This window comes from Euprymna scolopes, chromosome 11, assembly GCF_053919585.1.
Source record: "Euprymna scolopes isolate OS-2025 chromosome 11, ASM5391958v1, whole genome shotgun sequence".
Classification (NCBI taxonomy): domain Eukaryota; kingdom Metazoa; phylum Mollusca; class Cephalopoda; order Sepiida; family Sepiolidae; genus Euprymna; species Euprymna scolopes.
In genome coordinates, this window is record NC_136492.1 from 96,793,234 (window position 1) to 96,820,027 (window position 26,794).

General features: G+C 32.8%; 1 protein-coding gene across 1 annotated transcript in view; it reads left to right on the top strand.

The window, feature by feature from the left end:
* LOC145287974 (uncharacterized) overlaps positions 1 to 26,794 on the top strand; it is a 142,135-nt gene that overhangs the window by 96,656 nt on the left and 18,685 nt on the right. The window contains exon 2 of the mRNA XM_080135950.1: positions 18,902 to 19,045. Coding sequence (XP_079992076.1) covers positions 18,902 to 19,045 — 144 coding nt within the window. The remainder of the gene's footprint in view (positions 1 to 18,901; positions 19,046 to 26,794) is intronic.

Genomic DNA, 26,794 nt, shown 5'->3' on the forward strand with positions numbered 1-26,794 from the left:
ATCATCATCATCGGCAGCAGTATAACACTGGCATGTGCTGGACGACTTCTAGAAATTGACTTACAAATTAATCAATCTTTAGCCTTGTTTTTTTAATCCCTCTTTTTTTTCAAGTCCTTACCACTTCTCCCCATGTTTTTCTTGGCCTCCTCCTGTAAACCTCAATTGTTCTACATTTACTAACCCAAGAATTCACGGCAAGGTGGTGTGAATTAAATTAGAATTTAGAAACGGCCATTTCACAATCAATCATATTTTTGGGTTTTTTAAGTTAACTAGCCTGGGTGCCTGGCGTTGCCCGGGTGTTTGGAGTTATAAAAAAAAAAGTGGTAGTAGGCCTGAACGCGTGCGCGAAGGCAGAAAAGAAAGTGAAAGAAAACCTGATGTCTTACTGCTATGCCATGACGTAACCGGAAGTGCTAAGCGTTCAAATTAAACGTAGTCAATCAAAAAGATGACTTGCAGAAATGGCGTTGCTTTTAAACCTCCTACAAAGGTCGCTTTTAATGTGGGGGAAAGCAGCTAGGCCAAAAAAGGGATCACTCTGGCAGTATCTAAATAAATAGTAATTATCTCAGTATGAAGGGTTTCCCTACATTGACCAATGACCAATTACAGAACAGATAATACCCGGGCGAAGGCCAGGTGCTGGTGGTTGCATTCGATTAGTTTTGCTTTATACGAAAAAGACAAACAAACAGCTGACATAATAAGACGGCGGGAATTTTTTAACCAACATGAGAACCCCGACGCAAAAAGTCTTTTGCAGAGATACACATTTTGCCTTTTATATATCAAATAACAATTATATCGAATTATTTATTCCGGATCGTTTTAGTCATCTTTTTATGCCATATTGTTTTTTTTGTTTTTTTTTATGTTGTTTGTTTTGTTTTTTTTTTACTTTCATTTGTTGAGTTCAGTTGAATCTGCTTGTGGGATTAACCAAAGTAGATATGTATTTTCATTGTTACTTACACACCGTTCCTACTTATTAAGTTGGCTAAGGCAGCTTAAGCTGCAGTTATGCTATAAGACACTTTTAGGATACTTTTACACTTTACAATACAATTGGCGTTTCATTTGTTAAATATACTCTTTTTTCTGGGTTAAGTTTCATAGAGTGGCTTGAGCCACAGCATTTCAAAGACACTACTTAATACCTCCACAGTGTTACCAAACCTCCCGTCGATTTGGGAGATCACAAAAACAAACACTGTTTTCACAAGCCACTAACCTGACCGAATTAACTCTTATCCCACATGCCGTGACGTCACTGTTATAATTCCGACACAAGTAAATATATTTTTTAATTGATGTAAAGTGTATTACTCTTGTTTTAACCCTTCCTCTCTCTTCGTTGTAGCACCTATAAAAGCAAATCGTAACGGATACTGATAATTGATAGATATTTGAGGTTTGCAGATAAAACACAAGACTACCCACCCCTGGACAGATTCATGTTATGTGCATATGAATATCTGTTTATATGTCTACGCTTTAAAAAACAGACAACAACAAATATTATTGTTATTAATAAATTGTTGAAATTTAAAAATCAGCTCATAATAATCAAATTCATAAATAGCATGTAACGAAGGTAACATTTTTTTCCATCCTAAATCAGTGTTGACCAACAGAAAGTGTTTTAAATGATGTGCAAAAATGCATGGAATGTTAGAAATTTTACAAGAAAGTCGGGGATGTTTCCCTCAACATCAAAGCCGACAGAGTCTAGATCATTTCTAAAATGGCTTTTTACCTGTTCTAGAAGTGTAAGCCATGTTTAGTTTCAGAACAGTTTCCGATGGTTCGTTGTTCTACACAAGTTCTGAGAGGTGACTGTTTTGCAGTAGACAGTTCTCGAGTTGGAATCCACAGAGCAAAAGATTCTCCCCGTGTTGAGACGGAGAAAACATATGCGAAATTCCTACAGAAAGGTTTAATATTTATGGGGCAATTCTGGTTTTTGATTGGTTGGTAGCAGAACGTGAATTAATTCCATTCGTCAGTTCCTAGCAGCATCGTTCATAAATAGAATCTCTCGATTATGCAGGATCATACCCCCATCATAATTCAAAAATATTATAACACCTGTTGACTATGGTAGGTTGTTGGTCCTGTGCAATTCTAGAAGACTCACCCTCCTAGGTTTTGCCTTCTCTCTTTAAGGTTAGTTTATTGCTAATCGCCTGAGTCGCCCCTACTAGAGAATGTCGATGGGGCTGCACAGGCTTATTTTTCAGACCAGTGTACTCTTTCTCCAGGGCTCTTCGATCGCACTTTATGGCCCTTATTTCACATCATCCCACCGTGCAATCGAGATAAATATTTTCACAAGAAAATAAAAGAAATAATAAATTTTGGTCCAATATAAAATAGCATCCATCAGTGAAAAAGAAAATAAATGAAATATGAATATCGCTTAACATATATTTAAATTTGCAACAAAATAATCAATTCTTTCAGTTGTCAATTTGATAAATTTTATTTAAATTAAAAATTCGATTTAATTATTTTATTGATTTTTATTAACAGAACTGTCTCATTATTTTAAATGTTTTGAATTAAAAAAATGTGTTTATTTTAAAATGTAAAAATATTTACATACAACAATTTTTTATTTATAAACTGATTATATATTTTCTTCATTTCCAAATTCTAATATTCATATAATATTAATTATGTATATTTATGTGTTTGTATGTACAGGATTCATTCTTAAACTTATGAATTTTGGAATATATCTGCTAGGCATAAGGGTACATAATTTACGCTATATTTAATAAATTTTACTTTTATTCAAAAAGGAAAACGAGAAAGTCTTTCGTGAAAATTCATATGCATTCGATTTTTGTGAATTGTTTTATAATAGGTACTAAGTATTAATTCATAAATATTCCCCAAATTTCAGTTCAAATATTTTAGATTCACAATGAATTTGATTTATGGTCATTATACATCAATTAAATAAGATTTCCTGAGTGTAAATTTCTTCTTAAGACCCCTGAAACTTAAGCCTTAAATTTTAAAGATTTTTTAGAATTAAAATCACGTAATGGGGTTTGATCAAATTTGGAATAAGGATTCTAGACACAAGGTTAAATAAGCATTGGTGCAAACTGGTCTGTTAATTTTACCCATCCTGGGACGAGTATTTTTCTGATTGTCTAATATATTTCATCAGTAAATGCAGTCAATGTTACAGATTTTATGTTTCGAATTTCTTCTCCGAATTTCAAAAGAATGATTGCAATTCACTTCGCTTATATATGTGGGCTACTCTAGTGAGTTTGTACTATTTGGATTATTCAGACTACTGTTCTCATCTTTAGTGTTATTTTCACAATGTTTCGGCCGATGTAACTTCCGACCTTCCTCAGGTGTAATTTGTCGAACTATTGAATCTTTCTGTTGAACTCGGGAATCTTTCTGTTGAAGTGGGGAATCTGCACAGAATTTTAAACAAAACATTTTATTTAATCCACAGAAGTAACATGCTTTCCTTTCGTCAGCCATAGCTGCATAGAAGTCTTAAATAATTCACAATTGTATTTTTAACATGACCCACAATGAGGATTGAACCTTCAACATCGAGAAGAGTTTAATTTAGATTGAATTTTACCTAATACTTCATGTTCTAGTGGATTTATCTGAACACTACATGTTGTATATATATATATATATATATATATATTATTCCTTAATTGGAATTTTTTATTTTGAGATGAGCATTTTTATGTTAATTTTTTTTTTTTTTTTTTTTTTTTTTCCTATCCGTCGCGGTTACCACCTGACGAAGGCCAGAGGAAGTTGGCCGAAACGTTGTGAACCAATAAAAAAAAGATTAAAAAAAAAAAAAAACAACAACAACTAATAAAGATGAGACTAATAGTTCGAAATAAAAATAAAAAATTAACATAAAAAAAAAAATTAACACTACATGTGGATTGCATAGCCATCTTAAAATTCACTTATCATAAATTTACTTTGGGTAAATGGGAGAATATAGACATTCTAGATTTTCATATTATCAATTTATTTATCCTACAAATACCCTATTTCAGTTGACTGGTTAACTTCCAAGGAACATTTCATTTTTCGGTTGATCATGATGTCAGAAATTTGCCAGGCCTCATGTATAGTACCTCTTTCGAATACCTAGTGAACTACTTAACTTTGTTTATGTCTTCTTCCTTGGTAAAAGATCTTGCTTAACTCATCAGACCCCCTTCTCAATTGAACAAATATGTAAACACAAGTGATACTCTATATATAGAGATATATACAAACACAAATGGCCTATTATTATATTGTCTTTTTTTTTTTCGTTTTATAGTGCATTTAGTTCGCTCATTCTTTTAGATATTTTAAGCATTAACTCATGCTAGAAGTATCTGCTTGGCAGTCTCCTTGGCTGTCTCAGCTGGCTAAGCAACCAAGGAGGAATCTGTAGCAGAAAGAGGAGGAAATGCGCGCGTGTGTGTGTGTGTGTGTGTGTGTGTGTGTGTGTGTGTGTGTGTGTGTGTGTGTGTGTGTGTGTGTGTGTGTGTTTGTGTGTGTTTGTGTGCAGGTTGATAGTTGCTTTGCAAAAATCAGTGAAAGTAAGAGAAACAGCCCAAAGAAAATAGGCAGAACCTCCTCACTTTTAACCTTGCAAGTTACTGAAATCTTCACCAACATATTCGAATCAAAACTAAAAAGTATCTGATCATATATAACGTGTGTGTGTGTGTGTGTGTGTGTGTGTGTGTGTGTGTGTGTGTGTGTGTGTGTGTGTGTGTGTGTGTGTGTGTGTGTGTGTGTGTTTTTCTCTGCCAGAATTTCATTCGATGTTTTGCTCCACTTTTCAAACTTTCAGTAGTGGTAACAAAACAGTAACACCTTCTTTTTGTACAACGGACCATGGTCAGGCTTTTAAGCCTCTTATTTTTTTTTTTATTATTTTATTTATTTATTTATTTATTTATTGCTACAAATAATGGAGATAGGGGAGCAGAACCTTTTTATTAAGGCCTGAATGCTGACTCTGTCATTGCTGAAGAGCCGTTTCCAGAGGCAGGAAGGTTGCACCATTGTTTACCTCTTCTCGTTTGGTGCATAAACAGGCAGAGAGGCTCTTTTTTATCCTGGATGCCAGCGTGTATGTTTGTTTTTATTCATATTTTTATATCTACAGCTTTTTATCTTTTTATTAAAAGCTGCCCACTATTAATAGAGGGAGTGCCCCCACCTGCAACCCGACAGACGTTGGATGGCTTAAGGACACAAAATACCATTTATTTTTAATATCTAGTAAGAGTGTACTTCAAATGGGAAGTTTTCTCATGTCTCTGATAAACCCCTATACAGAGAGACAGAAGGTACCTGAGGATAGTGTCTAGTAGGCATTCAAGTTCTCTGTGTTTGTGGATATGAATAAATATAATTTGTGAAATTAAAATTTTAAAAGTTCGATTAAGTAATCAAAAGTGATATTTCTGCATTAAGCAACTTGTTTTCCATGATGTTGTCTACCGGAATATGGTGAAAACACTCAAGCAATGACGATCACTTCAGACGACATTGCAAATGCAGTGTGGATGTAGCCAATGCATTGCATTATGGTATCTTTTTTCTATATGGAAATTGCACAGATACTCTAAATTATATATATGTGGTCCCACAACATAGCAACCAACAATAATTTAAGGCAAGAGTATTGGAACACACTGTGCCGGACTGGAAGAATTTCCTTGGGAATCCACAGCAAATTAGAGCCCCAGGGCACACTGCTGAAATTGACAAATCCATCTTCAACAGAAGGAAACAACGTTGGAAGGCTGCTAAAGCCACTCTGGGTCCTTGGGAGAATATGACCCCACCGAGAAGGAGGATTTCCTTGTGACTAAACCGTACTTCCTATAATAAAGAAGTACATTCCGCCAGTGACCACAGTCATATCAAACTGTTGGAAAGTCTACAGCAAAATAGGATCAGAAGAGTTCCCACACCGAATGGTGAACAACAGTCTTAATTTCGTAGATTCTATATTGAAGATTATTACAAGAAAAGAAGTAGAAAACAAAAAGAAAAAAATCCTGCAAAACAACATATAAAAATATCCGTCTTACAAAAAAACACCAAAATACCATAATTAAAGAACAAGTTGTTTTCAAAAACTTTTCTTACAAAAAGCATTCAAAAACTTATTTCACACAAAAAAACAATTTTTTTCTTACAAAAAAATTTATTCATTGTAATTACTATACTATGATTGTTGCTCTTTTTTTCTGGCATTGATCAGTGCTCGGTATATTCCGTAGTTTATGCAACCTACTGGTATATACCAAGGCAATATCACATAAAGTGGCATTAATTGAAATGAATTTAAGTTAATTTATAATCTTTAATGTTAATTTATTATGTAGGCCTCATTCTGGGCTGCATAGAAAGCAGATGTAAGACGTTGTCTGATGTTGCCTACCTCAGAGTCCAGGACACTCATAGTATCATATCATAAATATTCAAACTGAATGAAGTAGGAAAAGAAGAACGCTTTCAAGACAAATGCGAGGTTTGCCAGTAATCTATGAAGTACTTTGCTCCAAGCTTTGAACACTTTATTAACATGCTTATTCTTATTTTTTAATCTCTATAATTTACAACTTATAAATAAAATAAAATTAAAGATCGTGTGTTCTTGTGTATGGGTGTCAAGTAGGAAATCGAATCCCATGATAATATTTTATCCCACCCTCTTGATCAAAATAAAATATACTTATCCAAGAACCGTGGGTTTCAGGGTATATATGATTATGAGGATTTATTCCCCAAGCCCTGGGAGAAGTTGTGAAGAGACAGACAAGAACAAATAGATGGCATTACTCAGGGAGGGAGACTAGTGTTTAAGGCATGACATAAGTAACAGTTCATTTCTTACAGGCAACATTACGAATTAAGAAGAATTGAAGAAAGAGTCATCATTTCACTGTCATAAATGTAAGTTACTTAAAACAATATAAAGCCGCATATGTGTAGCGTAGCCTGGTTCGACTATTAAATAATGACTCATGTGCCGAGTCAGCATTTTAAACCGTGATGTGAATGTGACGCCACAGAATGGAATGCATATATAAGCATAAAAATCGGAAGGAGGAGAAGAAAAGGGGAAAAAAGGAAAAGATGCGTGGCGATTGGAAAGTTATGTTTGACAAGCATGCGAGTCTTCCCTTTCCTACTACTCCTTTGAGAGTCGAACTTTATGAAAATTGTCGTCGTGCTATAGAGAACTCTAAATAAAGATTCGAGAGTCGTACTTTGTGAAAATTGTCGTTGTGCTAGAGAGATTTAAGGCATAAGTTTGTCTGATGCTGTGTCAATACACAGCACCAGACAAACTATTGAGAGTCAGTTGTGTCCGGTACCGTGTATTGAGAGTCAGCTGTGTTTGGTACTATGTACTGAGAGCCATGAGAATCAGCTGTGTCTGATGCCGTGTAATTTGAGCCAGTTATGTCTGGTGCCGTGTATTGAGAGCCAGTGGACGTAGCGGTGCTAGAGGGAACAACAACAACGTTACATACGAACATGTGGAAAAAATCTGAGGAAAAATCCTGCTAATTGTTTTAATTTAATTTCAGTAGTTACATTCGATCTGTTATTGTCATCAGCGAGTTAAGTACTACATAAAAACATTTTAAACGCTTTTTTCTTGTTTTTGTTTTCTTTTTTGCTGGGATATTCTTTGTTTAATTTTAAATGTGATTTATGTAACGATGAAAATCTATTTTTTCAAAAATCAATTTTGTCTTTTTACATTCTAATTTATTTCAGTTATTTTATGGACTTAACCTATAAATGTTCCTTGTGGCCTCATATAGAATGTAAAAATTTCAATGGTATCTTAAGATTCTGTACAGAATTTAACCTGTATTGAAACTTATTTGAAATTTCTATCTGTTAACATATCAATTTATATAATAAACAAACACATTGACCTATTGACCTTATCAACACACACACACACACACACACACATATATATATATATAGAGAGAGAGAGAGAGAAAGAGAGAGAGAGAAAGAGAGAGAGACAGAAAGACACACACACACACATACACACACATACACACACATATATATATATATATATAGAGAGAGAGAGAGAGAGAGAGAGAGAGAGAGAGAAAGAAAGAGAGAGAGACAGAAAGACACACACACACACACACACAGAGGATAGATAGATGATAAAGTAGTGCTCTTTCAAAAGATTTCCCAAAGTCGGAGTATGAAATAATGAACTATCTCTTTAATAAGTACTCATTTATCAGATCAATAATTTCGAAAAGATGTAATAATTGTTCATTTTGCTGTATCTAAAGACGATACATTTTTCTGGCGACGTTTGACAAGTTTTTGTTCGGGATTATTTTTATTCTTGAAGAAAGTAAAAAAACAAAAAAACAGTCCTTATTCGTCTAAGATATCTTTTTATAGATTTGGCTACGGTGTATTCTCCTTTCTTCTTGCGTTGCTTTATTCCTTTCACTGACAGGTGGTATGAGCATTAGACGTGATTGTATTTCTTTACAAAAGCTAGCTGAAAAGAAAACAATGGCCTCTCTCTTAACTGACGTTATCGCAGACAGTTACTTACAAAGCAATTAAACATACGCAAAACAGTTTGCTCTGCCAGACAACTCGAGCCGACTTTGACTTTGTAGTGACAGCTTCTCATCGCTAGACATGAAATCAAATACTTGTTTCGACAGAGATTATTTTCATTCCCCCCCCCCCGCTTCGTTTTTGGTAGATTTAGTGCGTGACGAGAAACAGGTCAATTCCAACAAACAACTTTATTTACAGAAACATTACCAAACGCAATCTAGGAACAAACAAAAAAATTATAAATGATGAAACGACAATTTGTCTTTGAACTCATTCGGCAACGTATTCAACGTTTTGATGTTTACTTTCAATCACTACGTGTTGTGGAACTATAGCACCTCCAATGTTTGTATAAATAAAGAAAATTATTAATGCATTATTAGGAATGTTGATGGTTGGTTGGTTGGTTGGTTGGTTGGTTGGTTGGTTGGTTGTTTTCGTTTTTCAGGTTATTTCATGCCGAATCCAAAGATTTTGAAGAAAAATTTTTTAATAGAATATATTTGTTTTCAAGCCCGTTTCTATTTGACCCATAGTTGGGACCTTAACAGGTACTACCACTCCGGGTCAGAGTGGACCTGGGAGCAATGGCAATTAAAGGGTGGCTCCACACACCCCAAAGCCCACAAGCTGGGGCCTCACCACTGGATATAGTTTAAGGTCATATCCAGGACCAAGGAATTTTGAAACACAATGGCAGACATAAGGTTATCTTATATAAGCTATATTTATTTTAGTTTTATGCAAATTTCATAGAAATTCAGATATTTCCAATTTTTGTGAAATTCTAACAATAGGTCTAAGGCATCAATTAATAAATATTCCTCAAATATAAGTTTCTTTTTGGATTATTTTAAAAGGTTTTAGGAGAATAATATGGACACGATTTCCCATTTGCAAATTCAGATATTTCAGATGTGCATTAAAGTTGATCTATAGTTATTAGGTTGTTGCAAAAAACACTATCGTTTTCTCACATATGTTACTTTATATATGATTCTGAATTAATTCGTTGATATATATATATAGTCATGATATATATCATTTCGATGCACATTTTTAGCTCTATCGAATCGTGTTATTCGTTACCGTTCTCTATCTCTTGACTTATTTTTTGCAAGTTTTTTAACAGCATGGACAAAATTCAAATCCACACGATTTTCTTGTTCCAGTTAAAACTAGACCGAAAAGCTGCCAAGACAGCTCATGATATCAATGGTGTATTTGGCTCGGGAACCACTAATGAACATGTAGCACAACTGTGGTCCAAGAAATTTTGTAATGGTGACGAGAGCCTCGAAGATGAAGACAGTCGAGGCCGGCTGACTGTGGTTGATAACGAACATTTGAAAGCCTTAATTGAAGCTAATTCTCGCAAAACAACATGAGAAGTTGCTGTTAAACTCGAAGCCGATGGCTCAACAGTCGTTCGCTATTTAAAGCCAATAGAGAAGTCAAAAAAGTTGGATAAATGGGTGCCGCATGAATTGAACAATAATTTAAAAAATCGTCATTTTGAGGTGTCTTCTACGCTCCTTCTGTGCAACAAAAGTGACCAATTTCTCGAGCGGATTATGACGTGGGATGAGAAGTGGATTCTCTATGATAACTGGCGGCATTCGGCACAGTGGTTGGATGCCGGAGAAGTTCCACAACACTTCCCAAAGCCAAAATTGCACAAAAAAAAGGTTATGGTGACTGTTTGGGGATCTCCGGCTGGTCTCATCCATTACAGTTTCTTGAATCCGGGCGAAACGATTATGGCAGAGAAGTACTGCCGACAAATTAACAAAATGCACCAGAAGCTCCAACGTATGTGCTCGAAATTGGTCAATATTAAGGGACCAATTCTCCTCCATGACGACGCTCGCCCACATATGTTGCTCAACTGACCCTGTAGAAGCTGAACGAATTAGGCTACAAGACTCTGCCTCACCTGTCATAGTCACCAAACCTTTCTCCCACCGATTAGCGCTTTTTTAAGCATCTCAACAACTTTCTACAAAAAAAATGCTTCAAAAGCCAAGATGATGCTGAATCGGCCTTCAATGACTTCATTGCTTCCAGAACTGCGGATTTCTATGCTAATGGGATAAATAAACTTGTTTCTCGTTGGTAAAAATGTGTAGTAGATTCTAATGGTTCTTATTTCGATTAATAAATTTAATTATGAAAGGAATTATGATCTTTTGAAGTTGAATGTCAAAAAAAGACATTATTTTTGCACCAACCTAAAAAGTTTTGTTTTTCCACCAGTTTGGGAGTCACTCTTGCTCCTAAAGTAAAAGGAGTCACTCTTGCTCCTAAAGTAAAAGGAGTCACTTCTTTTCCCACTCCAGCTGTATTTTTAAATAACCTCTTAAAAACTAAATATATTTGTTCGAATAAGTTCTTATTTGCTTGCCTTCCCACTGCTGAATAAAAAAATGAGTTCTCTGCTTGGGCTGCAGCAGAAAGAAGCACACTGCTCGAGTGCATTCCTTTCTGTATAGCCCAGGTCATTAGATATCAGTTAAACAATTCAATTTCAATTTCTTCTTAAGACTTCTTAAGCTTGAGTCTTAAATTTTAGACATTTTCTAGAGTCAAAATCATGTCATGAATTTTTATCAAAATTGGAATAAGATTCTAGATAAAAGGTTTACTAGCATTATATTTTGATTAAATCTTCCTTTTTTTTTAGCTGAAAAAGTTAAAGAGCTACAAAGGCAGGAGCGGTACCATTAAACGAGCAACCTTTTGTGCTCTAGAATTTATTTTTCTACGTAGGAATTCAATAACACATCTTTGCTGCTGACTCATATTCATAACAGAAGTTTCTTTCTTAGAATCTTACATTGTCAATCTCAATATTTGTGACAGAAGAGATGAAACTTTCAGGTCATGAATGCATCTGTTCAATCATCATAACAATGTAATTTGCAATCCCCTCTGATCCATTAGCGTGGAATAAAAACTAGGAGGCATTACTTTTTGAATGCCCTTCGTACATATATGTGAGTATGTGTGTAAAAATATTCTTTTATTTTGTTCATCAAGCCTTGCAATGGGATTATCCATTAAGATCGATTTTAGCAGTTAAATATTATTCAATACACATTTCATAATAAAGTTCATCTCGTGTTATATTCTAGACGTTTTGATCAACCATCATCTCATTATTAGTGGGTTTTTTCTACATCATTTTCAATATTTTCTTCTGTTTTCAAATATAAACATCAGATAAGACAGAAAAAACTAGACATTATCCCTTTTCTAAAAGGATTTATTTATTATAGTCAGATTTTATAATTTATTTATTTATTAAAATCAAATTTTACAATTGTAATTGGTTCGAATAACGCACTTTGTTTTCTACATTTACCTAACACTGTTCCATAGTTCCATTTAATAGGCAATCACTTTTAAATCCTACATTACTGTAAAGAGGACACAAATGGATGATGTTATGTGTGAGTATAAAAACTTTGATGTGAGATCTAAAAATCAGTTGCTCGTTTTTATTCAGATCTGAGTGAGAGTTTAATTTTTATGGTTGACAAAGAAAATAAGATAATTGTCTCGTCAAAATTTATGATGTAATATCGTCCATCTCTAAGATGCTATTTCATTTTATTAGACAATTTCTAATGCCCAAATTTCTTTAAATTCGGGACATAACAGTTTAAATAATTCCAATCTGATCAAGTACATCTTTTCGTCAATTCAATGTATTGATTGACGATATGCAAGTTTGGATTTCCATTTAACAAGCACACAAAAGCAACCAATCTGAATAAAAAAAAAAATTACAATAAATTAGCAAATGGAAGGTGTCCAAAAAAATCACTTTCTTTCATTCCTGCTGATAGTTGTTTAAAAAACAACACTGTCACTAGGTCAAATAGTCGACTACTGATTTTTTTTTCTATTTTTGTTTATTATACTGAAACAGTTGCAAATGTTTGCACATGACAAAAAAAAGGTCTGTCTGTGTGTGTCTGTGTGTATACTAGTAGAATACTCGTACCAGGATGGCTATAAGCAATAAATATATCCATTAGTTTTAAATTTTTATGTTTTTTCTTTCTTTAGGTAGTATTGTACTATTTCAGTAGCACACTCTTAATAGTACATCAAAGGTTGTTTCCATATTATATTCCCTAAAACCATTTAAAATACTCCCAAAGTAAATTGGAATTTAGAGAATATTTCTGATTGATATGTGTGTATATGTAAAAGAGTGAGAGAGAAGTTTTACAAGAGAGATGTTACACAAATCTTTTCTTTAATATTTCTATTCTGTTAGCCCTCTCTCCGAGTAACACCTAGTAGCCTTGCTAGTGGAAGTATAAATACCAAAGCTGATGATGAAAACAATGCAAACATTGATAACTCCTTGAATGCCGAAAATATGATGACTTCGAAATGTTGGCAAATCATCAAAGTATTTGTCGCTCAAAGATGGAATTGCCAGCGCCAAACGTTCTGAATATCAGACAAATATTAGTAGCATTCATGCTTCCAGAGAATTATTCTTCTGCTGCTAACTGTATATTTATACAATGCTGGCCATAACTCTCACTAAAGGTAATTATTTAATTCCACGAGAAAAAGAATAATCTTTTATTGCTTATATAGTAATAAATAATGTAGGTTTTTATTAAAGTCATATTAAACGTTTGAAAGATCGTCCATTTTCATCTAAGAATAATTCGGCACATTTAGGTGTAGGTTGCCAAAAAATTAAAAAATGTCATAGTGTAGGAAGTAATGAAGTAAGAAAGTAAAGTTAACCAGTGCATTGATATCTGGAAGCTTTCTGGCTGCTGCCTACAATTCTCAAAGAAGCTGGAAGTAGTCCTCTAAAGTTCCAGTTGAAATTACTGCACCTTGGAATCTGATTGGTTCTTGTATTACCAAATTAGTTCAAAGAAGTGCACGTTGCCAAAGAAAATAAATGTTATAGTTAATGCTATAAAATCAAGAAAATTTTACTACAAAATCAATAAAATTTTGATTAATTCATTTTTTTATAGTTATCTTTGGCAATACTTATACATACATACACACAGAATATGACTTTATGTATAAAGTCGTATTCCTATTTGTTTTTGTGTTCACAACTTTATTAATATGCACAGAAAGTAGCTTCACAAATTAATTATAATACCAAAAACAGACATTCACACATTTTCATGCCATCATGATTTCTATATATACTATTTAGTCAAATGAAATCTACATTCAAGAAGTAACTTCATTTGCATACTACATTTAAGAAACTCTATTTTAATAATTAGCACCATGTTATTAATTTTTTGTTGCAATAGAATTTTTTTGAGTGTTCTGTTTAGAAATATTAATTAAAGTTGATTTATTTAAATTATTTTTAATTTAATTTATATTTAATATAATTTATTTTCAATTATTATTAGCCAACACTATTTTTTAAACGGACTTAAGTTCGTTTATGTAAACTGTATGAGTTTTTTTTTCATTCAAGCTATGAGAGTTGTTTCCCGTTAATTTTCATGGATTAAAATCCAACATAATGTTCACTTTCAGGAAAATCGTTAAGACGTTCAGAAATTCGATGTATCTTAAATAGTATGTGACTAAACTCTTAGCCCGCCAATATATATATATATATATATATATATATATATATATATATATATATATATATATATATATATAATAGAAAAATGCAAGCATGAAAATAATATGGTTAAGCTTAAACATGGAAAAGTAAAGGACTAGTTTTTAAAACTGGAAAAGAAAAGAACAAGATATTCTAGTAAAAAATTTATAACTTAAAATATTGCAGCATTAAGGATTGATTATATAATGTCATAAATTGAATTTACAAAAAAAATCTTAATGCTGCAATATTTTAAGTTATAAATTTTTTGCTAGAATATCTTGTCCTTTTTTTTCCAGTTTTAACAACTATTCCTTTACCTTTCCATGTTTAAGCTTAACCACATTACTTTTCATGTTCACATTTTTCTAGTGTAATCCATGATTTTTCCAGGCTTCCAATAAATTCACTTGCTCTTTGTTTAATTTCAACCTATTTTTTTTTGCCCCTATAAACATAACATACACATATGTAATAACAATGTATGGCACATCTGCTTTCAATAAAATCCCCCAATTATCTCCCTTTCATTCTTTTATTCTCTGTTTCACTTGTTGCTTCTCTTTTCGCGAGAGCAGTGAATTGGTAGCAACAGTAGTCGCTGAAGCGACGTGGTTGCTATGGAAATCAGTCATGAATAACGTTGCTCACCTCCTTACGGTTTTTTTTTTTTTTTTAATTTTGAACACCAGTAAATTCATCATAACTTTTGTTTTACTGGACGAAAATTGAAAAAAAATTTTCACAATATAGCTGAGAAGGTGATCTATAAACTGTAATAATTGTTTGAAATTTGGTCGAAAAATGAGTGAGCGGTGAAGCAGTTCTAAATGACTAAAACTGCCACTTGACCATATATTCAAGCATTACTGTGTTTGAATGATATATATAGTTGTATGTATAAGATTAACTCTTAAATTAATTCACTGATCATTATGATTTTGGAATAAAGCTGCTAGTGGCTAAGCGGAGCAGTGATACAATAGAAATCCTTCATGAAAATTCAGATTACTCTGATTTTTGTAAAATTTTTATAATAGTATTAGTCATCAATTAATAAATATTATTCATCAATTAATAAATATTCGTCATCAATTAATAAATATTATTCATCAATTAATAAATATTTGTCATCAATTAATAAATATTCGTCATCAAATAATAAATATTATTCATCAATTAATAAATATCCGTCATCAATTAATAAATATTATTCATCAATTAATAAATATCCGTCATCAATTAATAAATATTCGTCATCAATTAATAAATATTCGTCATCAAATAATAAATATTATTCATCAATTAATAAATATCCGTCATCAATTAATAAATATTCGTCATCAATTAATAAATATTCCACAATTTCAGTTTCTTTGATGTATTTTAAAAGGGTTTTTTGGGAAGCACTAACTATCTATCTCAATCTATACCACTAACTCTCAATGTGTCTGCTCACTTTGTCTGTCAGAAATTCAACTCCTCTGTCCTCTCCAAATTGGTCATTTTATAATCTCTGTTCTCTCACATATGCAAATTAATGTCACATCTACATAGCCAATCCACAACCTCAAATTCTTTTCTTTTTCCTTCCTCTGACGATCGAAACAGATTTGCTGCCGCTTGTGAATAGTTTGTTCTTTTACATTTTACCACAAGCAATATTCAGTTATAAACCATCCACCTTGTAATAGTTATAAGTTGTCTCTCTTTATTAGAACTCTTTATTTCAGAGAACAGATAGTCCAGACATGGAAAACAGCTAATAAAAGCATCATAAACACTACATCTCTTAATTACTGCATTCAACATTGTCTCAATATATTACAATATGTTCCTATTTACTTGCCTCCCCACGAGGACAGAGTTAGACACACAAAATTGATTTTTAATGTGAGTAACTTCCAACTCCTCAAAAAGGGAACTTTGGATTGAGACAAAAATTAAAATCTCTTCAGTCTAAAAGCATTTCTCCTTCACTAATCAAGGACATAATAGACTAACTGTAGCATCAGAATGGATACTACACTCTGTTCCTAGCCCAAATGCCAGTGTTGAAGAAGAAACATAGTAAAAAAAAAAGTAGGAAAATAATGAATAAACAATTGTTTAAAAGAAAAATGTTTTATATTAAAATTTGGTTATGTATTTAAAAAATAACGTTTGTTTTCTTTCTGTTTTTTTTTTAATATTTAAAATACACATTGTTTTATCGATATGTTTTTATGGAAATCCCTCCAGGCAAGACATGAAGTCACTTAATGTAAGGAGTTTTAAAAAATTATTTCAAGTCAAAAACTAGCTAACAAAATCAATGTTAGATGGATAAATTCCAACTAAAAAAACAGCAATTCTTTTCTCTTTGTCAGAAACATCACTCTTCGAATGTGAGAACTAAAGGGCAAAATAAGGAGGGCAAGAGTTATGAGACAAAAGTAAACCCAAGACCAACTTTCTACTCTCCTCTTTTTTCATATCCATGAAATCATAAAATATGTTTCTTTTTATTATCTTCTTTCCTTTCTTAAAGAAAGAAAAATAATTTAATCTGAAACAACTTTTCTTAACAATATAATTTCTTCCATTTTTATTAATGTCTATTTCTCCTAAATGTCTATAATCATGAGAAAATGGAATCAGTGCTTAAAGACTTTTTCAGACAGTGAATCATTTTGCTGGCAAAATGCTTACTTCTTCAGACTAGAAAATTGGCACAGCTTTGTTCAATTCCTGCCAGAGCTACTGTATTGATATTTGTCATGATGGCAGTTGGCAATACAAACCGTGTTTGCTTTCTCTATGTTTGGCGGTTAAACTGATCAGCTTACGTACAGTAAATCTACTATTCATATCTTTCCTCAGTAGTTTAGTGCAATAAGCGCTAACCATTAATCTACGGAACACTAGTGGTCTGTGCAAAATTTTGGTGTCCCATAAAACATTGAGACATTATTTTAACTTTGTGAAATTTCAGATTTATGGATTGTATGTATGTTTAAGGCTTTAAGTAATCGCAAAATAAACACACGCACACAAATGTGACACCATCCAAGTTAATATGGCTTGCAAACTCAATACTTGTTACGGAAAACTTTTTCAAGAATGTTGCCACAACAAAATTTTAAGAATCATGGGAACAAGTAGTTGAGGAAGTGTCATCTGTTTTGTATTTTAGCGAATGTATTTTGTAAATTCCTACTGAAATAAAATTAAATTATTGTCTTAACTGTAGCTACATTCCAAAAATATATTCTTGTTTTATTTTCTTTCTAATCTACCATTTTTGGAAGAATTAGAATTCTGACAACATCGGCATTTTTTTGTTTTGGGTTACATTTCTTTATAGACATCTGATCTGTTCGAAGTGAACTTCCAGTTAACACTCAATCTTTGTTTTGGATCCAATTTCTTACTTCTAAATTTATCCATGTCAGCAATTTAGTTTTAGATGCGAATGTGTTTTATGTCTTTTCTTTTTCACTACTGTGATTGTATTTGAAACAGTTGTCCTCATTTTTCTTGTTTATCTTACCTTATCATGTTACACTTATTATCATTATCATCAGCATTTTTATTATCATTATTATTATTATTAGTAGTAGTAGTAGTAGTAGTAGCAGTAGTAGTAGTAGTAGTAGTTGTAGTAGCATTGTTATTATTATTATTTTATTATTATTAGTAGTAGTAGTAGTATTGTTATTATTATTATTTTATTATTGCTGCTGCTATTATTATTATTATTATTATTATTATTATTATTATTATTGTTGTTGTTGTTGTTGTTGTTGTTGTTATCCACTCACTAAGAGTTCTCACACAGGCCATCACAAATAATCACTTACTGGCAATAACCTGTGGTGTTACCTGGAGTCTGAGTGACAACATGTCTCCCAATTTTCCAGTGCACTTCACCTCTCTGAATAACCTGTGCAGATGACTTCACATTATCATAACAGTTGCTTATCTTTGATCTCTCGCTGGTAACACTGATTGGTTTTCCTTAAGGTTTGGGTGGCAGAAAGCCTCCTCAAGGCCTCAGCATTCTCCACATTTTTCCGATGGGGGTCTTCCCCCGAATTCCAGTTTCTCCCATTTTCTTTTCAAAGTTTTTCACAATCGTTCCTAGTGCTCCTTCAATTATTGGTGTTATCTTGACTTTCTTCATATTCCATTTTCTTTTTAGCTCTCTGGTCAATTCCATGTATTTGTTTGGCCTCTCCATTCACTCTGTCGTGCTGGGACAGTGAAATCTATGATCTAGCAGGATTTTTCCTTATTATTAACTATTATGATATCCAGTCCCTTTGCTTGAATAGGTTTATTTGTTTGTAGTTCCATGTCCTAGAGTATTGCTACCGGTTTGTGTTTTTACCATTTGTCTGGGTGTTCAAATGCAGTTGTTTGCATAGTTCTCAGTATACTGCCTTCCCCGTCTGGTCGTGTCTGTTCTTGTATGTTTTTTTTGGGGGGGGAGGGATCTAGTTTGCTGTATTCACTTATTATGTTTTGTGTCTTTGTTTACAAAGTAAACATTTGCTGTTTTATTTTTATTGTGTTTTTTTTTTAAATATTATTATTATTATTATTGTTGTTGTTGTAGTATTTATTCATCTTTGTTTACTGTTTCAGCTCTCTTCCCATATATAGATTATGCTGTGCTGGATTGTCCAGACCAGCCAGTCGATATCAACAATTATTTCCCTAACTATGAAATTGTTGGTGGACAACGAAGAGTAATAGAACCAGTGAAAACTTCTCACGGAGTCCGAGCCGGTAAGTTTGGGGAAGTAAAAATATTTATGCTAACTATTTTAATAATATTACGTTATTCAAGATAAACTAATTAATATTGATTTTCTTACTGAAAGAGTCTCCTGTTTATACAAAAACGAATTCAATAAAATCTATAAAACTACTCAGCTAATGAATGATTCATGAAGATTTCAAAGACGGAATGACACTGATTTTACTAAAATAATTAAATCTAATCTAATATTTAATGTAAAGCGAGTCGGTTTCGTGAATGTTTGCAGTTAATAGCTTTTCTTGCTACAACGTTAACATTTGGCCGTGATTCTCCAGTTCATTCTGCAGAATACTGGTTTATGTTCTTAATAAAAATCAATATGTATTTGAATTAATTTTTCTTTTTTTCAAAAATTATTTACCCACCTCGTAATATTTTTAAATGGGGGCATTTTTCAATAATGAACTAGATAATAGCAGCAGCAACCTCTGACTGAAGAATAGGGACAGAAAGGCTCATGTTTTTCATTTCCTTTCTGTCATTTCTTTCATTGCCTTAGAGACAGGGGAGAAAGGCAAACAGACAAGAGAGGCAGTTTATGGTACATTTCTCATAAGTCAATCACTTTGTGTACCATTCATAGAGACAGAGTATAAACCTCAGCTGGGGCCTTTTTCATTTGACTTTGTCCCAAAATGAACTTAAACAGTTCAAAATTTAACATTAAGGAGATTGTTTAGTTTTCTGTAATCTATGTAATATATGGAAATTAATATAAATTAGGAACTTCAAAGTCATAAATCTGAATTAAATTTTCTTATAGGATTTCTATAACAAAAACATATAGCAGTGATTAAATTTATGAATTTTTACTCAGCTTAGAATAGTTTTGTATGAACGTAGATAACGATATAGTTTTATATATAGACTAGAGAGTTCTTGTTCAAGGAAGATAATTATTTAGGATAAAGAGCTGTTAGTCAAGGAAGGTGACACTTAATGTTATCTTTATTACATTACCTTTTTCCCATTTAGCTGCAGCTGTGCTTATTTGATATGATTATCACCTCCTGAAATCATTCATAAATAGCAGTGAGCTTTTTTTAAGCCATTTATACACTGATTTTGATTGGATAATGATTGATATTTTATTATCAAACAGATCTTTGCTGTTTCTTGATATATTTAGGCAAAGAAGAATACATTTATCAAAATAGGTCATCAGTTTCATGTGGTCATTTTGTAAATTAAAAGCAATTCAATTAGATGAGTCAGTAAAAAATAAATTTTATGAAAAAGCAAATCAAAAAAATAATCAATCTAATTAAAATTTTAAATCTTACAGATTTGTCACATAATTTTACGATGAGGCCACCTCATAAGTTCTGTTGGATTTTAATTTCCTGAAATTTAATAGTAAGTGAGAATATCTAATAGAAACATCTTTATAAAATTAAGTATATTTATATTTATATATATTTGTGTGTAAAGGATTTACTTCTAAATTAACTAGCCTACCATTATGAATTTTGAAACACAGTTGCTTGATCCAAATGTTAGCTCCTATCCTTACATCATCAACGCTCTGATCCCCAATCTAGCATCAATTGTGATGGATGGCTCTCATCTGGGTGAGGCCCCATGTTTTGACAAGCTTCTGGGTTTGACCTTTACTCCTGATCTGAAATGGAACACGTACATCAAGTCTGTTTCCAAGGTCGCTGGAAAGATGGTGGGATCCTTCTACCGCTCCAGAAGATATCTCACTACTGATGCAATTCTCTATCTATATAAAAGCCAAGTACGTCCAAGGATGGAATACTGTTGCCATATCTGGGCAGGAGCTGCTAAAAACAGCCTATCCTGCCTTGACAGAGTACAAAATAGACTTTGTGGCTTAGTGGGGGATGCCCTTTTCTCTATCCTGCAACCTCTCTCCCACAGAAGAGACATTGCGAGCCTATCCTTGTTTTATCGTTATTTCCATGGCAGGTGCTCGTCTGAACTCCAATCTTTGGTCCCCCCTCGCCAATCTTTCACGAAAAACACCCATCTAGCTGAATCCAATGTGAAAAATTTCCCCCACTCTATATCTGTGCCTAAATCAAAACACGGATTCCATGAACAAAGCTTCTTTCTTAGAACTGCACGCCTGTGGAACTCTGTTCCGTCTGCCTGCTTCCCACCTGACTACAACTTGGATGTCTTCAAGTCCAACATTAACAAATTCCTAATGAACCGCCCCCTTAAGCAAACACTTCATCAAATTTCCACACTAACGTAATGTACTTGCAATAACCCTTATCCCTGAGTGGCTTTCGGGCCTTGATAAGTGGTGATCACTGTGTAAAAAAAAAAAAAAAAAAGAAGCTACATTTAATCTAATTTATGGCTATGCAAAGAGGGTGTGAAAACGTTCATAAAATTTCTGATATCTCATATTTTTATAAATTTTTACATTAGTATTAGATATCAATTCATATATATTCCCCAAATCTCAATTTATTTAGAGCATTTTAAAAAGTTTTAAAAAATTCAAATATTTAAGATTGGCTTTAAATTTGGTTCATAGTATTGGGAAGAATAAATTGTAACCAAATTAAGTAAAAATTCTGCTTAAGACCTTCTAAGTTTAATCCTTAAATTTTAGACATAGTCTAGAATCAAAATTATGTTATGGATTTTGATCAAAATTAGAATAAATATTCTACACATAAGGTTTAATATCATTATATGTTGATTTTAATTCTCTTAAGGGAGTATAAAAATGGCACAAAACTGTTCGGTTTAGGGAATTAATTTCACCCATTCTGAGGCAGGTGCTCTTATGGTATTATATATATATATTATTATATATATTAGACATTAAGAGGAGATAATAGATAAATATATAAATACCCGTTCACATACACTTTTCACGATAAAGCTAGAACCCAGAATTAGATAGAATCGAGCAATTGCATCGACAACGGACAACACCAGACCCAAAGTGGGTTTCGAATGTAGAACTGGATAAAAATATAATGTAGAACTGGATAAAAATATAAGAAATTAAAAAATCGAGGCATAGCCAATAGATTGCACCGTGGCCCATATGGTTAGGTCGTCAGTATTGCAAACTTCATGCGTGCGACGACATGGGTTCGCGCCTATGTCGGAGCACATCACTGATGAGAAGCAATACATCGAAACCCACTTTGGGTCTGGCGTTGTCCGTTGTCGATGCAATTACTCGATTCTATCTAATTCTGGGTTCTAGCTTTATCGTGAAAAGTGTATGTGAACGGGTATTTATATATCTATCTATCTATCTATCTATATATATATATATGATAGTAAGAACAAAGCCGTAATATAAAAGTTACAATTAGTTTTTATTATTCGGCAAAATACTCCAAAACTGGTGTGTTAGGTAATCCTTAATCTGTGGAGTTTTAAAGAATGATAATTATTCTCATCAGAGGAAAACTGTTATCAAAATAATCAGATAGGAATGCTAATTAACATTTGTATGCATTTGATGGTTACTGCATAGGATGAAACTTAAAATTGTATGAGTTTTAGTCATAAAATATAAAAAATATAAAAATATAAAAAGTATAAAAATATGGAAACAGTTCATGCAAAGGGTTCATTCAGAAATATTTGGAGGATATTTTGGTTGGGATTACTATACAAATAGCAATATTTATATTTGTCTTTCAGTTTGTTTTTGCCTTGATTAGTTAACTCCTCCTCGAAGCCTACTGCCTATATATATATATATATATATATATATATATATATATATATATATATATATATATATATATATATATATATATATATATACGAATTACCATTAGCGTATAAGCGATTCTCTTTGTGTAAACAAATCGAGCTTAGGTATTTCGGACGATGTCAAAACATCGTTAAACTCACGACTCACTCAGCAACCGCCGATGACTATGTGGTTAGGAGCCTTGACTGTCAAAGAGACGGTCGGGTTGCAATCCTGGCTTGAGGTAGTTGGCTGTCTAGCCGCACTGATGAGCTGTGAAACAGTGAAACAGTACTGTATGTGGATGACTATATATATATATATATATATATATATATATATATATATATTGACACATTTAACGTTAATAGAATTTACTTTACAGAATAAATTGATTGCTATGTTTTCTATTGAACGCCTTTTAAACATGATAACATCCAAGGAGCATTTTAGCCTAATAATGCTTTATGAGTTAAAAAAAAAAAAATAACTTTGAAGCCGAGGCAACGTAAAATATTTACTCAGCATTTATGGAGAAGAATTATTGAATGAAAGAACCGGTTACAAAATTCAGGTATAAAAATTTAAAGCTCAAAGACGCAGATAGATCAGGACGTCTAGTTGAGTGCAATGAATAACTGTTTATGACGTTCTTTAAAGAAATCTCAGAGTATCAGTTGAAGAATTAATAACACTTTCCTCAAGTCATTCTACTGATCATCTTCTCCAACAATTCGGCTCCTTGACCTTCGGGCCGAGATCAAAGTGTAGTATAACTGCAAGCAAAGACCATATGTGGGGGTAACCCCACATATCAGACCTTGGTCAATGTAGGGGCAACCCTTCATACCAACAGTTACTATCCAGCTCCCATTTCCCACCTCTCGGGAGCTGGTCCCCTTTTCCCTCCCCCCTCCCTCTCTCTCCACATTAAAAAACGGCCTTGTGCCTAATTTGCTCAGTGGGGAAGCAAATAAATACAATCTGTTCCGGCAGATACTTCAAGCAAAGACCATATGTGGGGGCGACCCCACATATAAGACCTTGGTCAATGAAGGGGCACCCCTTCATACAATTTGTCACTATCCAGCTTCCCTACTCCCCGGGGAGTTGGTCCCCATTTCCCTTTCACTCCTCACTTTAAAAATCGGCCTTGTGCCTAATTTGCTCAGTGGGGGAGCAAATAAATACCTCAAAGTGTAGTATCTGTTCTTCAGATGCTGCACTTCAATTTCTTGTTCTCTGTCAGTGGAGGAGAAATCCTTCACAACTGAGACAATTTTTATTTTTGTTCCTTTTCTCCACATTAAAAAACGACCCCGGTGTCTAACTCTGTCCCGTGGGGAGACATTGTAAATAGGAACAATTCTGAAAGGTTCCTAAGCTTAAAAAATAAGTGTCTCATGAATTGTTTGCAAGTCTCACTTTGCGATTTATGATTGCCTTAATAGGAAATATATAAAGAATTTAGAAAACGGGAGATTTTTCTTTTTAGTTTAACCAGCATAAAATTATGTAAGGAATTTATATTGTAAACGTTTGGAAGCCAAAATTCAGACAGAGCTTTATAATTCGGCCATGACGCCACGGGTTATGTTTTTGGTCGAATTTGTTTGTTTGTTTGTTTCTGTAGACCATAGCGTCCACATTGCTTGTTCAATCATCACCAAACTTGGTAAAAAAAAAATTGGTAATTATATAACTTAAAATTTATTTAATATTGTTTAAAGGTCAAAGTCGCAAAAGTGAAAATAACACCTTTGGTGTGAACTTTGGCTCTGGTCATCATAGAGACTTACTACTTGACCAATATTATAGCCAATGAAGTCCTACATCTTATAACACCTTGATCCTTACACTTAATTTTGTCAAATTCGATCAAGATCAAACTTTTGGTGGAATTTCAACTTGCAATTCTCTTCTAAATTTTATGTACGGATTTGATAGTCGTTGATCGCAGAAATTATCATGCAAAATTTCAACATGATGAGATGACTAGCTTTTGTTTTATCAACGTTTGTATAGCATGATTTCAAAAATATTTCATAAAATATGGAGAGGTAAGGCCCAAATAAAACTTTGCATTATTCTCACGACTGACTTATATTTTTGTTTGTGATGCTTTATTTATAATCTCTGTAGGTGGCACTCGCAAGCACTCTTTCTGGTCTTGATAAAGTACAAAAGCGACTTTGAAATCTAATGGAGGATGAGCTTTTTTCTTCTCTACAACCCTTTTCTCAAAGAAGAGGCATTGCTGGTCTTATTCTATCTTATCATTATTTTCATGGAATTTGCTTAAACGTCAACGTCTAATTCCTCCTTGTAAGACATTCACAGCAGGAACTCATCTTATTGCCACAACTGAAAAAAACTTTCCTTTTTGTGTGCTTAACATCAAACAGATTTTTCATGAAAAGAGTTTTCCTCCAAGAATATCTGATCCGAGGAATTCAACACCATGACAATATGATCATCTTTAAATGTAATTTAAGACCAAATGACACAATTTGAACATATGAATAAAAAAGAATAGGAAAAATTAGAATCAGTCTCTTTTCTCTCTGACCACAAGACGGCTCAACATGTAAATATTTGCTAAGCCCAGATGCAGACCAATAACGATTACAGATGATAAATGCACATAGTCTGAGTGATCATACAGAAAAGAACAAGGGGAACTTATCTAGGTGTGAACCTTCTTAAAATGGTGGTTGAGGTAGTTTCACAGCTTTTGCTTAGCCGGCTCAATAAGTGGGTATAGCTCTTTTATTGCTATATTCGTTAATGGTGGTTTATCCTTTCTCAGTGTAATGAATAAAAAAAATATCTTACATATCCTCGATATATGGAGACCACAACCTTGCCTGCTGATGTTTGTATCTTTGGTCACTTTAGACGGTTTCCATCTACGACTATCCTCTTTGATGATTGCCGCTTTGACCCCAAGTTAAGTTGTTTCCTCCATTGTCATATATGAATGCGGAATTTCTTTTTTTTTATTTCATTGAAACAGTTGCAAATGATGCTCTGGATTGTGGAAGCATTGTTGTTTTAATCGATTATGAGCAAATACGATATCCCTTTTTAACACAGTTTTATCATTGACAAATTTTCATGCAAAATAACTTCAACTCCTCTACTATCACACAAAACTTCAATTTAATTAATAACTTAGACAATTTAAATATGTCAAAATAGGTTTGTGGACTTCTCTTCGTGGATAACTGCCGAATTTGGATTATCTGAGCATACATCATAATTTGTATCCCTGCGACTATGTATAAATTCAGCATATCATCTCTTAACAATTGTGTACAAATAACTGTTATCAAGTCATTGCTTGAATAGTATTCCTCCTTTCAAAAAAACAATGTTTTATTAACTCATGAAATTCAAATTTTTCCATTGTTTTAAAATTTTTCAGCAGTAATTTCACTTAAATAACTGTAATTTGTAAACTAATAATCTTACTGTACTGAAATTTTGATGCATGCACTTGGAAGGTTAGTACTTTATAAAAAGCATATAGATGTTTTATTAATCTTATGTTTGGTTCAGGACTTATTGATTGATATCATACTCTTTATTTGTTTTTTGTTTGTTCACGACCTCCTTCTAGTGGAAATAGACCCATAACCATATATATTCTGAAATAATTGTCCAAGGTACTTTAATTTATTCTTTAATCATCACGTTTATCACATTTCATGATGTTTCTGATAAAGAGGAAAAAATTGCTGTTTTCAAGGTTGGAATCTGTCGATATAACACTTACTGTTGGCTAGTTTTTAACCTTGAAGCGATTTGCATTAAAAAAGATGCACATTTCATTTCCATCAAAAGAGATACAACATTATCATGGTATATTTGTTTGCACTTAATATGCATTAAAAGGAAATACAAATTTTATTGTATTTTATTTATGACTGGAAAATTATATAAATTAAAAAAATAAGATTAGAAATGTTTTAATTGAATAGACTGGATTTTTATTTGGAGTTTATAATTTGGG